Source organism: Alnus glutinosa, chromosome 9 (genome assembly GCF_958979055.1).
Source record: "Alnus glutinosa chromosome 9, dhAlnGlut1.1, whole genome shotgun sequence".
NCBI classification, from domain to species: Eukaryota; Viridiplantae; Streptophyta; class Magnoliopsida; order Fagales; family Betulaceae; genus Alnus; species Alnus glutinosa.
The window spans coordinates 3,517,298-3,533,956 of record NC_084894.1 but is presented as its reverse complement, the minus strand read 5'-3'; the positions used below and the strand labels follow the sequence as shown (position 1 = coordinate 3,533,956).

The window sequence follows — 16,659 nt, the reverse complement described above, 5'->3', positions numbered from 1 at the left end:
TTTTATTTTTATTTTTAAAAAAAAAAAAAAAATTGTTAGAGTTAAAGAAATAAAAGAAAAAGAAAGAAAGAAAAAAGAATCTTAACTGATAAATATTTGAATGTAGTAATTAAATCCGTTAATCGATCGATCAGTTAGATTATGATAACTAACAATATATTAAACACGTTTGTTTCTAAACAGAACTCTGATCTTAAAAGTTTAATTTCAAATGAAACTCTATCTTCATCATATATTTTTTGAAGATCGAGATAAGGTATAGTAACATTTGAATTCATACGTACGTGCTTCAAATAGAATTCTTCAGTTTCCGAGAGAGAGCGAGAGAGTTTGCCTCGGCCAATGTCTTTTCCTTCAGAGACTCCAACAATGGAGTTTAAGCTGAATACGATGGGTAATTATGTGTCAACGCCGGCAGAGCTTTCGGCTTTTCCTTCTTATGATGGTCGCGCACCCGCCGACGTCACTAGAAAGCGAAAGCGAGAGGATGAGTACTTCAAAAGTCTGCCACCCGGGTATCGGTTCTGCCCCTACGACGACGAGCTAATCCGGCATTACTTGAAGCCCAAGGTCTTTGAGGAGCCGGTGCCGCTAAACCAGATCTTCGACGTTAACATATATCGCTACAACCCCGAGTCTCTTGCAGGTTCTTGTTCTCTTCTTTATGCATGCATGGCTTCTTTATTAATTTGATGTTTTAGTTATTATTATTATTTTTTTTAATTTTTGTTAATATCTTTGTATAAATATAACATTTGGGTTTATTAAAGAAATATACAAAGATTATGGAGAAAAAGAATGGTACTTTTTTACTCCAAGAGAGCGAAAGTACCGGAATGGAAGCCGTCCAAATCGAGCGGCCGCTGATGGATACTGGAAGGCTACTGGAGCTGACAAGCCAGTTGTAGATAAAATGGATAATACTCATATTGGGTTTAAGAAGTCACTGGTGTTCTACAAAGGAAAACCTCCAAACGGTGACAAGAGCAACTGGATTATGCATGAATATAGAGTCGCCAATCCTCCTGTTCAAATCAAAACGAGTGAAAATGACATGAGAGTATGTATTAATTTTTGGATCCTTTCATTTTAGCATTTCTTTCAATATTAATTAATATTAATTTCTCAAACTGACCCCTCAATTCCAGTTGGATAACTGGGTCTTATGTAGGATGCATAAGAAAATTGATAAACCTAAAACTGGTACTCAAGCTGAGGATCTGAATCTGATCAGGTCAAGTACTGAATCCACATCTTTGCTTGATGATCATGAGCCCATAGAGATGCCATCCATGGAGGTGATCATTGACCCTGCAGATGAGATGAGCAATGAGATTATCGACCCTGCTGTATATGACAAGATCCTGCATGATCAATCTCAAATTGAACCTTTGGCATCGTGTGATCCGTCTGGAAGCATCGACGCTGCTGATTTGATGTTTTTGCAACATTTTAATTTGATTGATATGCCTAATGCCTTTGGATAACATGCAGCCCAAAGCTAGTTTTAAGGACCTTGCAGATCGAATAATGAATAATTTCAATGATTTGGTTTTAGCTTTCTGCAATTTATTTTATGTGGCCCATGGATTTTCTTAAGGCTTGCGTTATGTAATCTATGTTAATAATTTGTTGAGTACTATATTTTCAACAAAATTATATATTAATGCTGACAGTCATGCATGCACCCTCATGATTTTTTTTTTTTATTTTTAATTTTATATATATTTATATATTTTATTGAGAATGACCTAATTAATAGTCTTTTCATGTAATTTTTATTTATTTATTTATTGGAGAGAATGTGATATAGTACTTCAAATATATATATATATATGGAGCTTGAAGATTTTGAATATAGCCATGGCTCGATTAGATTAACACAAGTAGGTTATGAATTATAAATTTAGAATCAACCTAATGTCAGTTAAATCAGTGGTGACATATTGATATATATAGTTTTTTTTTTTTTTTTTGCTGATTAAATTACTCTTGTTTGCTTACGAAACCTTGCAAATTTTGAATCTTTGCCTATTTAATGACGTCTATGTATAATGTATATATATTATTGCTCAAGATGCCTAACTTCAAAGGGAAACCAGTCACATATTTAATTACACCCACATCATTAGGGTTCTTCAAACTAGGGACGGAGCCAGAAACTTTTATGGGCAGGGGCCAAGGGCCAAAAAGAATTATTGGTAGGGGACAGTAAGCTAAATTTTATTTTTTTACCTTACAAATTTTTTTTTTACCTAATATTTTTTTTTTGTTCTTTTTTAAAATTCCCCCCTTCGATCCGTCCCTGCTTCGAACAATATGATATTTAGTACGTTGTTAAAATTAAAGTCAATATGATTAACAAGAAAATTTCAAAAATATGATTAACAAGAAAATTTCAAAGAAGAATTGCATGAGTATAAAATTTACGTGTGACATTTAGTTGGTGCGTTATTAAGCTTAATTATGGGAGTAATCCTTACATTTACATTACACAAAAATGACACAACACCAAGGCACAATGGAGTCGGATCCATGTTGGGCCCCGAGAAATGATTAAAACACTCACACTACACAACACCAAGGCACAATGGAGTGGAGCCCACACATGGACTCCACTCCATTGTGCCTTGGTGTTGTGTCATTGTTGTGTAGTGTAAGTGTAAGGATCACTCCCCGTGGGCCCCACTCCGTTGTGCCTTGGTGTTGTGTCATTATTTTGTAGTGTGAGTGTTTTAATCATTTCTCTAAACTTATAGGTGGTGCATATATACTCTTTTTCTTTTCTTTTTTTTCACAGACATATATATATAGCAAATAAACATCCTTCTTTTTTTCTTTTTCTTTTTTTTTCTGGGCAAATACAAAAATAATAATAATTTATAATAATGAACACAAAAGGGAACAAGATTAGGGGGATTAAGATCACTTATATATAGGAACTACAACTATATATGATCAGGGGAAGGGGCAGAAGGGAATATTAGCAGAGGATGACCGGCCTGAGAGATCGAAATCTTTTGTTACGTACCGATCGAGCAGTTGGCGGCAGTACTAAGAACTCAATCGATCTGCGTCCGGTGGAAACTCAATCGATCATATGCTCTTTTTTCTTGTCCTTGCATGGAAACTCATATGCCCTCCAAAGGCACTATAACTAGGGAACTCTTTATTACACTCTTTGCATGCATACTTTACATTATAATTATTTCGAGCTACATGAAATGAAGCACCAAAAGCTTGTTGGTAATTCCTCATGATCTGAGGAGCAGGAGTACTTGGACTTTCTAGTACTTGGTTTTGCTTACGAAAGGAGACGGTTTTCGCACTTCTTTTTCTATGGTGGTGTAACTGGTGTTGACCCTTCTCTGTGTCAGTACTGTATGATTCAGTACTTTCTCTATTTGCCAGGATATTAGTCATGACAGGAACATGAACAATGCAGTTATTTGAAGAAAACTGAGATGTTTTTGATGGGATATTATGGATGTTTGAGCCAAACTTGGATTTGTCGATGGGATGGGTAGAATTATCAGCATGAAATCGTCTGTTTCTCAAGGAAAAATTCATATCCAAGCCATTCCAAGAAAACCCAGAGGAGATTGGAACATTAACAAGTTGGTTTTTCAAAGCAGCAAGTTCCAAATCGAGCAGATTAGTGGGTGGAGGAAAATGGAGTACTTGTTGGTTAACTATGGGAACAAAAGAAACAGATGAATTTCTGGAAGAGCAAAAAGTACCTTGTTGATGATTAACCATTGGGACAGTACTGTTGGTGATTTGTGGAGAAGAAAAGTGCCGATTTCCAGCAAAAGAGTAGAGATTGTTCATGTCTAATACAGAAGCATTCTCTAGTACTGCAGCAGCAGTAGTATCAAGCAATTTGTTGGGGCTGAACATTGGAGTAGTAGAGATATCAGGAAGTTCAAACTCCTTTCCACATGGGTCAGCCACAATATCATCAAACCATGCTTCCTCACATTTTGGTGAAACAGTACTGTCTTCTTGGTCATCCATGGAAGAAGAAGAAGAAGAGACAGCCATTTGTTACCTGCAAGAAGCTGAGAAGATTTTGGAAGGACTACTAGACTCACAAAGAATTAATATTCTTATAAATAAAGGCTCATGTTCTCCTTTTAACATTAACTTTTGGGGTGGGAGGAAAATTTCGTTAATTAATTAACCTTGAGTTGAATGTGTGCCAATAATTAAGCATTAAGTTGAACTTCATAAAATCAAAGTACATGATCTCTTCATTTTAAGTGAAAATGGAGAAAATCTATTTCATGGTATATATTGTCACATTGTCAACATGTTACCACGTTATTTAAGAAATTTTATATGGCGTAGTATCATCTACACCGTTAAATGTGATAAAACAATTTTTTTACTATAAAATAAATCTTTTTCATTTTAATTGAAATGGAAAAAATCATTTATTGTGTACAGCTTCTTTGACGAGTAATACTACTTTTCATATATACCTATTTTTCATTGATTAATATGACGTGTTTTAAGTGGCTGATACTTTTGACATTTCGTAATTGCACCATAATGACCAGTTGCCCCCATAAAGACGTCCAAATCACTAGATATTAGTTAGCTATTGCTTCTATATAAAGCCCCAAACACTAATTTCAGTAAGGAAAGTATACTCTGTACTTGAAGAAGGCATGGCATATATATCTGAATTATAATGAAAATCATAATAATGGTCGCCATTTGTTATATTAATTACTATCCTAATTGCCAACTAAGTTCAGTATTATGAAAATCCACACCAGGCCACCATATTTATAGAGAATTTATAAATACCAGTTAATTAATGGGGAAAGAAGGATCCATTTTATGAGGCTGATTAGATTTCACAGCATATTTACTGTGTTGATTTATTTTTAAAATGGAAAAATATAAATCAAAATTAGTGCGTAAGTTTTCTTATGATCATATATTTTTAATTTTAGTTTTCAATTTTGATAATTACATCCTTGGGTTTTACACTTATTTCAAATTGGTTATTCCGTCAACCCACTATCCAAATAATTAACTTTATCTACCATGTCACACCGTCAACATATTGCCACATCATCCAAAAATTGGTAAAAAAGAAAAACAAAGAAACTTGCCGGGTTAATGAATGGGGGAGGGGGTGGGCATGGGGTGCTAGTTGGAGATGAGGCGGTCCAACCACCAACCCTGCCTGAATGGGTGGTTGAGCCATCACCATGTGATTTTATGTGGATTGGCCATCCTTCCCACCTCGTCAATGGGATTTCCCATTTACGAGTGGTCGTGAGCTTTGAGGTGACTGAATCACCCCTCCAAATTGTTTTGAGATGGCTCAATCACCCCAAAAGTTTCCGAAGGTGGTTGTGGTTGAGCTACCCTACCAGATGGGCTTTGAGGTGGCTTGGCCATACCAAAGCTCACCCTTTGGAGTGACCTAACCATGACAAAACCAATGTGGGTGGTGGATGAGCCACCCCTTTAGGTGTATTTTGGCCATCCTATTAGGTGGGATACTTGACCACCCCATGTTCAGCCCCTTCGACCCCACTTACTTTGTTTTCCTTTTTTACCCTATTTATTTATTTATTTATTTATTTATTTGAGGATGTTGCATAAATGTACTAGACAAGTGTGACATGGAATTATGTTTATGTATGCCATGTAAAGTTTTTCATGTGGCCGATTGAAGTTAATTATTTAGACAGTAGGTTGGCAGAACAACCAATTTGAAATAATGGACATTGATGAAACCTAATAATCTAAATTAAAAATCTATGGACTAAATTGAAATTATAAGAACAACTAAGAACAAATTTTGATTCTTTTCCCTTACTTTTTATGTGTGAAGCAAATTTATAATGACCCCAATCATAATTCATAAACCATATCATTTGGGCAGTTAGAAGCCCATAAGAGAAGAGTTGGACATGTGAGAATTGAAAGCCTTTTGCCCGGGCCATCCAAAAGCATTTGCCCACCAATCGTCAAATTGATACACTTGCCCAATATGTTCTTTTGGCCCCATTGGCCATCAAAGTGGGATAGAATGTAACTTGTTCAAAAATCAAAAGAAAAAAGTGTGGAAATCCCATAAACCAAAAGGGTACAAAAATAAAAATCTCCTATGTACATTACGGGAAAAGGAAAAGAATTGGGGAAAATTGTAGGCACGACTTTGTTAAACCAAAATTTGAAAATTTTCAAAAGTTTTTGTCACAATCACTTACAAAACCATGTAGACTCATAAAACCCGAGCTTTGCTTGTACGCGTTAGGCTAAATGAAGATCGGTATGTGCTCAAATTTGGCTCGAGCTTGAGACATTTTTTTTTTCTTTTTCTTAGAAAGGGTTCAAGCTTAGCTTGAACTCAACAAACAAAAATATAAATAAATACGCGTTAGGCTAAATGAAGATTGGTATGTGCTCGAATTTGGCTCGAGCTTGAGACATTTTTTTTTTTTTTTTTTTAAAGAGGGTTCAAGCTTAGCTCGAACTCAACAGGCAAAAATATAAACAAATACGCGTTAGGCTAAGTGAAGATTGGTATGCGCTTGAATTTGGCTCGAGCTTGAGATATTTTTTTTTTCTTAAAGAGGGTTTAAGCTTAGCTCGATCTTAACAGGCAAAAATATAAACAAATATGTCGAACTTGAACCGAACCCAAGCTCGTTTAATTATAAAATACTATCTTCAATCAAGAAAGAAAAGATAAAATTTAAACGGATAAGAAAAAATAAAATTCAGTGCGGCTGGTTTGAACTTTGAAATGAGGCCAAAATCAGAATATTGGAGTTTTTTTTTTTATTATTATTATTTTATAAATTCTCTGATGATTCAAAATCAAACGGTGGGCCTGAGCCCTGAGGTTCACTCCTTTTGCGTGGTGGAGTGCAGGAAACAGAAGGTCGTACAGCAGTCCACCATTGAAGCACCGCAGCAAGTACACGTGACAACCCCACGTGATAAAGTAGAAGAGGAATAGAGGATAGGCTCCCCCCTCAGCCTTTACCCGTTCATCTCTCAATCTGATAAAAGGCCAAGTGGGGACAGCTGAGAGAATCTCTTCCATCTGGGCCCCGCATATCTATGATCATTAAATACGTGGAATTACTGACAGGATATTGTCTGTTATATGTTTCAGACTCCCAGTGGAACAAGTCCACCAGCCACCAGGGAAACAGTTACATTGCCATTTTGTAAATAAAAATATGTTAATTTAAATAAAATTGCAGAAAATTAATTATTTTAAATTATATTTTAAAAAAAATTGTGATTTAAAAAACATAAAAAATTTACGTTTTTAAATTGCAGCCAAACAGGTGCTATTTTGAAAACGTACAAATTTTAAGGGTTAAATTGTAATTTTAAAAGTCAAACTGCGATTTTATCAAACGTTTAACTGCGTATTTAAAAATGATCACGTTTTCAAATCACAAAAGAAAGAAACTTCAATTAACCAACTATTATTTTCAATTTTTTTTTTCACCAACAAATGCACACAATTTGATGTACTTCCATTTATTATAATGCAAATTAGCATGAACTTGAAGATGTGGACTTTTGGTGGTCTTAATTAACCAACTATTATTTTCATTTTTTTCACCAACAAATGCACAAAATTTAATGTACTTCCATTTATTCTAATGCAAATAGCATGTACTCGAAGATGCGGGCTTTTGGGTGAGAAAATTCAAAATTTCAAGGGACAGAGTTTTTCTTTAAATTAGAACGAGCACGTATTTTTTATAATAAGATTTTCTCACGTGCTTAAAAAATACATGATAACTTAATAGATCGGATTGATAGAAAAATCTATCGAAGAAAGGGACGATGTAAATATCACAATTGTTTTATAATCTATTTTTTTACTAGAAAATACCATTTAGTTTGGATGGTTTAAAGAGAGAGGAAAAGTTTTAAAATTGAGACCCACAAAGCATCTCCAAATGGTCTTTGTTTTTTCTATCTCATGAATCATTCATGGGGTTTGTGATTGTACAAAAGCTTTTAAATTTGCAAGTGGGCAAACAGTTTTGAAAGTATTAAAGAAGAATGTAGGCGACAAATTAATAGCCTCCACCACTTGCTGCATCCTAGTTTTTTTTTTTTTTTTTTTTTAATTAATTAACTGAACATCGACTTGACTTGGATGCTTCTATTTGCAAAATATTCCCAAGTGTTACTAAAATTTAGGGGTAGTTACCTTTTTCTCCCATCAACTATCAGCCACTGTCAACATGCTCCCATGAATTGACATCTCGACCAAAAGAGAGCATCAAACCAACTTTACACACTTTGCCCCATTCCGTCAGTTTATTCGTAAAAAAATATAAATGCCCTCAACTTTTTTAAACATATTAATTTTAATATTTTTTTTATTAATTACTATTGGAGGGCATTTTGGTCTTTAAACCAAAATTAACGCTAAAAAATGAAATATTTCGTCCAAATTAACGGAATTCCTTGACGGAAGGGGGCAAAGTGTGTAAAGTTGGTACTTGGATGCTCTCTTTTGGTCGAGGTGTCAGTTCATGGGGGCATGTTGACAATAGCTGGTAGTTAATGGGAGAAAAAGGTAATTATACTTAAAACAAAAAGAAATAAAATTGTATTGGAAGCTGAGTTGAGTTATTAATTGTTGGTTCTTTTCAAGGTACCACTAGCTTGCATATATATAAATATCTAGTACAACCTACAACGGTAATATCATGAAATTGCGAGAGCATATTGCAAAGGAAATATATATATATATATTGGTACATAAAAAAAAATTACAACTAAAAACAATACATTAGGGTTGGCGACCCAACAAGAAGCCACCAAAATAATAAGAGAAAACATAAAGTAAAAGGGAATGTGTCAAATGAATAATGCGGCCCTATTGATTCTTAACACGAACACCAATAAATGAAACCACTAAAAAAGGTGGTCAAATATAGCGTAGATAGGAGCATGATCGTCACGAGACCCTTCAATCCTATCCGAACCCCTAGAGAAAGTGACTCATATAGAGGCATGACCCTTGTGATACCTTTCAACTCTATCTAAGCGTATGAAGAGAAACAAAGACAACAAACACACATAAAGAAAGGGAAAGACAGAAATTTAATAACAAAAATTCCAAAAAAAAAAAAACACAAAAGCAACACAATAAAACTAGCGAAAGGCCGCTGTCTTTGATCCCACGCTCTGGCGCATGGTGGTCATTGTCCGCCTCAATGTGGCTGGAAGAGAAAAGATTACCCCAGGGAATCGTAGTAGTGGGGGAAGACAGCAAATGAGGCAACACAAACCAGCGAATGAGATTTACTCGCGAGCGCGTGTGTGCTACGCACCAGCACTTGCTAGCCAGATGGAGATGAAACTAATGGTTGATGGAAGAGATGAGGCTGAGGAGCAAGGTACAGTGCGCGTCTGATGGTGGAACTTCTTGAAGTTGACAAATTTGAGTTTGAAAAACCCAAATCCAAAATCAATATGCTTTCACAAGATTATGACTTCAAAAAAAAAAGAAGAAAAAAAAACAAAGATACTAAAAATGGGCCCAAATTTTTTTTAAAATTGTTTAAAATAGGCCATAATAGAGACCTAAAGAAGACTCAAAAGGTTCATTACCTAATATGCGGATATCGGATAATAACCGTAATAATCGTACGGATGCAAATAATAAAAACATGATACAGATGCAAATGTAATTATAAATATTACAAATAACTAAATACGCGTGTACAGTACCTTTAACACAAACTACGTTTGACAAATATATTCAAACAATAAACCTAGCTGTTATATATTCAAACAATAAACAATAAACAAATATATTCCAAATAAACAATATTTGTTTATTGTTTGACAAATATATTCAAACGATAAACAATAAACAAATGTATTCAAACAATAAACCTAGGTCTACTTTGCAGTGCTTGTACCTTTTTTTGCTTTAGAAAATTGAACCTTGGGCTGTACTGTAAAAATGAATTGGGCTCAAATTTTAACCTAAACAAAATATAAAATATATAATATGATAATCAGTTGCTGGAGCCTTGAGTTATGTTGTAGTACTGCATGCATGCAGCCAAACAATTCACTTGTTAATTGATATAAAGTATAAACATGGTGCCTGCAGTTTCACTCCGTGGCAAGAGCAATATCTCTAAGTTCTAACAAAAGCTTCTCTGGGCTTTGGTGCCCTTTGAATTTTGAAAATGATAATTAATTAAACACAAATGAGAGAAAGATACATGGTTGTCAGCAATATATGAAAATAAATTCATTATTAAGAACCAAAGCAACAACTTCAACGGCACGTACCACTTTATTTATTGATGTGCGAAGTAAAAACTAGATGCTGACACTTCACCTTGTTATTTGTGACCCTTTAAACATAACCTCACAAAAAAAAAAAAAAAAAGTGTCCCAATTAATTAATTCTTGTCCAATAGTTTTATTTAGAATATCAGGTTTTTTTTTTTTGTCCGATTATTTTATAACTTTTATTTACTAAAATTTTTCATAATAAAAAAGTTTAATTCCAAACATTTATCTCTGAATTGGTGAATTTTGTGGCAAATACTACATGAGAATTAATAATGACCTTTTTAACTATTTAATGATGCAAAATTGAATGCTGTAAAAAGAGTTACTTAATATTAGCATTTGCCATTTGCATTATACAACATCATCAAAGCCAAATATTTGTAAGAGACATGGCTTGTATGCCTCATTTACATAATGGGAAATGCAAAAATTTGAAACATCTGTCACATGGTTTTTGGCTCGCAAAAGTAAGAGATGAACGTTTCATAATTAAGATTTTGTTTTGTTATAGCTAACAGTATATATGGTGTTACGTTATTTAAAATTTTAAATAATGTGATAGTATATTCACCATGTAGCAACATATAAATTATTAGATCTATAAAATCTAATTTTGAGCATAAAATAAATCTTCTCTATTTCATTCCCATATGTATACATTTAAATTGAGATTTTGGTTGGTGAATACATATTTAATGTAGTTGATCACAACAACTCATATTTATATTCTCCCCTTCAAATCTCTAATTTAAAAGGGTTGCTTCAAATGAATCATGATCATTTATTTGTGAGAGATCATTTGTGAAACTTACCTGACCGGATAAGTAGTTGGGTAATCTAATTTTTATTTGATGAAGTTGGTCCCGTAAGTAGTATCTTATAATCATCTACCAAAATTATTTTAAATTTAAACAAATAATTATAGACGATCCTAATCTACTTCAAATACCATATAATACACCGTCTTTATCCTTGTTGTACTATGCAGTTTTTGGTCCCTTTTACTTCTAGCAAGCTAATCCTAAATAATACAAAATAAAAACGTAAGACCCAAAAGAAAAGGTGGTATAGTTCAAAAAAGAAAATGTTTGGAGTATTATTATTTTTAGGTTTAAATAATTTTTTTTTTTTGCCCCATATGATTTAACAATTTTTTTTTACTTAAATTTCATTTTGTATAATAAATGGCTAAAAATAAAAATAATACTTCCATCTATAAATTGACGGAAGTCCATGTTAATACACTTCAAAAATAGACACATGTCCTTATGCCTCATTTAGAAAAAAAAAAAAAATGAAAACTAAAAGATATTAAAAACATAAAAAAAAGAAAAAGAAAAAAAGAAGCCACTTTTATAACTGGTCTGAAAATAACGGAACCACCCCGTAAACTTTGGGAGCGGCTGAAATAAACTTTTTTATTATGATGTCTTACGAACTCACGTTGCAATGTACGTGAGTGTCACATGGCACAATAAGTGCAAAAACAACAAAAATTTGACAGACGAAATTTAAATATTTAGTAACTAATTTGATAGTTCATAAAGAAATTATATAGTAAAAGAGAGATTTAAAAAAGAAAAAAAAAAAAGTGGAATATGAAGAAAAGGGCAAAATGGTCATAAGGCAGGAACAGACACATTAAGTAGCAGTACAAATCTTTTTCAAATTCCCATACAGTAATACACACACTAAAACAAGTAACAAGGTCCAAGGTAAGGCAGTAAATTACTGGGTAAATTACTGATAAAAAAGAACACACACAGCTTTCGTTTGAAATCCCTGTTGTTTCATTCTAACGAGGTTGCACGCCTATTGCCCTTTTTAACTCCTCCAGCTCTATCTTTCTCTCTGCGTCTTTTTCACTGATCACAAATTCTCAAACCCCTCGCGATAAAACCACCCAGAAGGGCCTCTCTTTTCAAACCCAAAACAACAAAGTTGGTAACTTTGGTGTTCCAAAGTCCAAGCTCTCGCTTTCGCTCTCAGCCTGAACCCAAAAAAAAAACCATCCATACTGCAAAACACAAACCTCATATTATCTATGGTGGTGGCATAGAGAATGTCAACAACAACAGCAACAAGAAGAGCAAAATGGCAATACCCACCACCGCCGCCGACCCCAAGAATCCTCCACTTGCCACGCCGGCCTCGGCGGAGACCCACCAAGACCGTGGCTTCGAAACCTGCCTCTGCCGAGGCCCGGCGTGACCGCCAAGGCAAGCTGGAGGCTCTTTTTGATCAAGAGCGTGCGTTTTCAAGAACTGGGGTTCCAATAGTGGTGTTGGACTATGATGGTGGGGAATGTGAGAGGAGGAGAGTGAGAGTTGAGGAGAGTGGTAGTGAGAGTGGTGGTGGTGTGGTGGAGGAGAAGTGGAGGTTCCAGGCGGAGATGTTGAGGGCTGAGTGTAATTTGCTGAGGATGGAGAGGGAGATTGCGGTCAAGAAGTTGGGGAGGAGCCGGGTGAAGATGGAGAGGACTCTGAGATCCGCTATTCAGACTTTGGTTTCTGTTAGTCTCTCTCTATCTTTCTTTTTCTCTGTTTGATTTTTTATATTTATTTGTATAGGTTTTGGGTGGTCTGTTTTTCTGCTAAAGAAATGCAGGAAAAGAAAGAAATCAAAATTTGAATTGTCATGTTTGTTACACTCACTTTTCTTTCTTTCTTCGTAGGCTGTCAGTTTAAAGGCAACTGAGCAGTGTTGCTCTGTTTTAATGGCTGTAAGAATGCAGGAGAAGGGTGGAATTAGTATAGTGTTTACAGCTTTATGAACCTGAAAAATCCTACTTGAGTTAATGGTTCCATTTTATCCCATAGTTTTAAGTTTTCAAAGAGAGAGAGAGAGAGAGAGAGAGAGAGAAGTGACAGAGGTATGTGAATGGACAGCGATCGAGTTGATGGTCCATCCATACCGGCGTGTCGCATTGATATTGGTGGAACTGTGGAAGTGGTATAAAAGATAGATAGCCGTTTGAAAAATGTAGTGGGACATCTTTAAATAATATAAAAAGATGAGGAATTTCGTCTTATTATATTGTAACTGGATCGTTCATGAGAGTGTGAAAGCATCGAACTTTGGTGCGGGAATAGTAATCTATTTGTTTCAAAAGAACTAAAATTGTTAGGTTCCTGTTTCTGTTACTGTTAGTATCGGTTTCTAGCTTGTCCTTTTTCAATGGGTGGAACCTTGGGTCATTTTGTCACCATTGCATTTGCTTGATAAATATATCCAGGCAAAGACAGGCAACTTGAATATTGTTTTATTTTTTTGTCCCATTGTTGTCTCAGCAACCAACCAGAAGCTATGGTTTTTTGGCCTCTATTAATTGCTTAAGTTGCATACCATGTTGTTTAACATGAATTTCTTCTGGTAACTTGGGTTGGTGATTGGTTTGTAGGGAAGAAAGAAGATTTGTGAAGGAAAGAATGCGAGCGTGATATTGGAGGAAGAGATCCAAGATTTGGTAGAAAAACTAGAGAAGTTGCAAAGGAGCTCAGGAGTAAAGGGTCTCGAAGCTAAGAACTACAGTAATTTTGATAAACAAACGTCTCTTCTTCAGAGACGGTTAGAGAAGTTTGGAGCACCATCGGATGAGATATGCGTGGAGGAGATCTCATCCGTTAAGGAGATACGGGAGATGGCGGAAGCAAGCTTGTCAATCAAAACAGGTTGTAGAATCAAGGAGAGCTTTGTTTCAAGTGGCAAATGCAATGTAAGAATGATCTGTCTTTCACTAATTAGTATCATCATTCCATATTTTAATGTACAAAGCTACTATTCAATTACTTGAACTCTATCTTTGACTGTCCTCAATAATAAAAAGGAAGCAACTCTTAGTTTTGAATCAACTTTATGTTGTTGTTATGGTTCCTGAGTGGAGTTTTTTGTGTTCTCGAGGCATACGTAATGGATAATTTAAGGTCAATTTTTGGACTTCTTTTCTTTTCATAAATTTTCTAAGCCAAAAAAGCAAAGCATTACAATTTTCAATTCATATATCTTCCTTTTGGTTCATATAATTAAAGAAAAGAATACAGGCTAATAGAGGTTTTGACTCAATTGAGGGAAAAGGTTGATTCTCAACAGCCAAAGACTGCATTATTGTCATTGTTATTATTGTTTTTATTAACTATATTAAACATTTATAATCCCCATCTATAACTTGGGTAACATTGATTTGCAAAGAATTTGCAGGTGGAGATTCTAAGAAGGAAGATGGAGGGGTTGTCAAAGGGGATTTTGTTAGACAGAATGGAAGAGGAGTATAGATCAATGCTTTCTACATCAAACAGTTCTGTTGCCAGTTCTGCCTCCTCTTCCAAGCGAAGCGAATTTCCTAACTCATCTTCTTCCTCAATAAGACAACCTGATCAGGCACATCCTTACTTCTTTGTTTACTATGTTTTGTTTCTCCTCACTTAATGAACAAGTAATTTTATAGATTCTTCTTTTCTTCTTCATATTTGCAATAGTTTGAATAACTTGTTAACATAAGTGGTTCGATACTGGTTTGTACTGCAGAATTTAAACTTTCTCAGATCAGCCTAACTAGTCTCAATTATTTAGATTTGTCATCTGTCGTTCAATTGTTACCCATGTTGATACACTTCCTTGGTCTTTCTTTACTTTTCCTGATGAGCACATGTTTCTTGTTGCTTCATTGTTCAAGATTTTGTAGGGGCCTTTGAATGTCCTTTCTACTCTACTAGGCATTACAAGCCCCAACTAATACAGCATATAGGATCACCTAAAGAAGTAGGGCAAGGGTTCTTTCCCAAAATTTCTTGTTATTTGCATTGGACCTGCAAATGCTCCATGCATATCTTTTTTGTTAAAAATCGTGACAAACTGACAAGGGATGAATTCATTTTTAAACTTGGATATACTCTTCCACAGGAAACAATGTCCCGTGACGATAACCTGTGCTCAGGACGTTGCAAGGCTGTAGTGCGAAGAATTGTAGAGCAAGTTCGAATTGAGACAGAGCAATGGTCACAGATGCAGGAGATGCTAGGGCAAGTGAGGAAGGAGATGGAAGAATTGCAGGCTTCTCGAGACTTTTGGGAAGATCGAGCCCTCAATTCTGATTATCAAATCCAGTCCCTACGCACTGATGTAAGATTTCGTACAACAAACCCTTGTCAAGTCCTATGTTTTTGCCTCATTATTTGTCCCAAGATTTTCTTGGTTTTAGTTAAGCTAGATTGAAGTTTTATGCAAGAGGCTCTTTTTCTAGTTTCCATGGCCAATGAATGTAGTTCGTAGGAAAATATCACTTAATACATCATTGCAATTGGCAACTCATTCCTTTACTAGAGAATATTGATTTTTACACTTGGAATTCAGTTGCAATTTCAACATCTTATTGTCTGCTCACCTGTCTTAGAATTACAAAATAACATCGAGGTAAGAGTAAAATTAAGCACAAAACTCAATTCTTGGTTGCTCTTTTTGATGATTTAGAGAGTTGGTATTTTATATCATACCACTGGGCCTTTCCTTCTTATATACAAGATTTTATCATTTTGTGAAGAAGAAGAGTAAGAAGGCCTGAAAACTCGCATGAATTCTATCAAATTGATTAAGCTATTGAGTATCATGTTTCTTATCACCAGGTGCAAGAATGGAGACAGAAGGCTCTTTCTTCTGAAAGCAAAGCTAATGAGCTACAAGGGGAAATGTCTGTGCTCCGCGGGGAGCTTGAATGCATGAAGAAGGAACAAAACTCAGTAATTATGAGGGCTCCAGGAATCACCCATGATGCACAAAACGAGATGGAGAAAAGAGTACTGGTTTGTCGCTTGAAGGAGAATCATTGTACTAGAGATAATGTCAGTAAGGAGGTCTTAAGTGATAGAAGAAGAAAAGCACATACATCCACATCCACTGCTCCAAAACGATCACCTTTCCGAGATATTGGCAACTCATCATTGTTGATGAGGCAAAATAGCAAAGCTATTTTCCCTTTGCATTGCCCCCTCCCTTCCAACGCGGCGGAGACCTATTCGAGAGAGTGAGTCTCAGTAACTGTGATTCTGCTAGGGGCAATTCTTGTTGTCTAGCTAACTATATCAAATGTAGCACTTCATAATGAAATAGTTAGCTCAAAATATTTGCAGGGAGGTTCTTGGCTGGATTTCTGTTCTTCTTTGCCTTCTGATGATACCTAGTGGCAGTGGTGACCTTTCAATACGGCCAACACCAGGAAGCAACAAAATCAGTTCAATGGGGGTCACACGAATACTTTAATGGGTGAAAACCATTAAAAGAAGGAAAACTATTACTAGCTTGGGTTCAAGATATCAATCAACCTAGGCAAAAATGTGCATC

At 35.2% G+C, this 16,659-nt stretch overlaps 2 protein-coding genes across 3 annotated transcripts; both read left to right on the top strand.

Annotated features, from left to right (window-relative positions):
- The first annotated feature begins 369 nt into the window (after window positions 1-369).
- On the top strand, window positions 370-1,487 carry LOC133877713 (NAC transcription factor 47-like). The gene is made up of 3 exons (XM_062316095.1): window positions 370-646; window positions 783-1,060; window positions 1,149-1,487. The coding sequence occupies exons 1-3, from the start codon at window positions 370-372 to the stop codon at window positions 1,485-1,487; spliced, it is 894 nt and encodes a 297-aa protein (XP_062172079.1).
- Window positions 1,488-12,108: 10,621 nt separating this feature from the next.
- LOC133877131 (uncharacterized) lies at window positions 12,109-16,441 on the top strand. 2 transcript variants are annotated; one of them, XM_062315377.1, is made up of 5 exons: window positions 12,109-12,838; window positions 13,727-14,041; window positions 14,515-14,703; window positions 15,226-15,444; window positions 15,945-16,441. In XM_062315377.1, the coding sequence occupies exons 1-5, from the start codon at window positions 12,389-12,391 to the stop codon at window positions 16,344-16,346; spliced, it is 1,575 nt and encodes a 524-aa protein (XP_062171361.1). In that variant the 5' UTR covers window positions 12,109-12,388; the 3' UTR covers window positions 16,347-16,441. The 2 variants fall into 2 exon arrangements, with proteins under 2 accessions (XP_062171361.1, XP_062171363.1); XM_062315379.1 differs by having other exon boundaries at window positions 12,111-12,838; window positions 14,524-14,703.
- The last annotated feature ends 218 nt before the right edge of the window (window positions 16,442-16,659 follow it).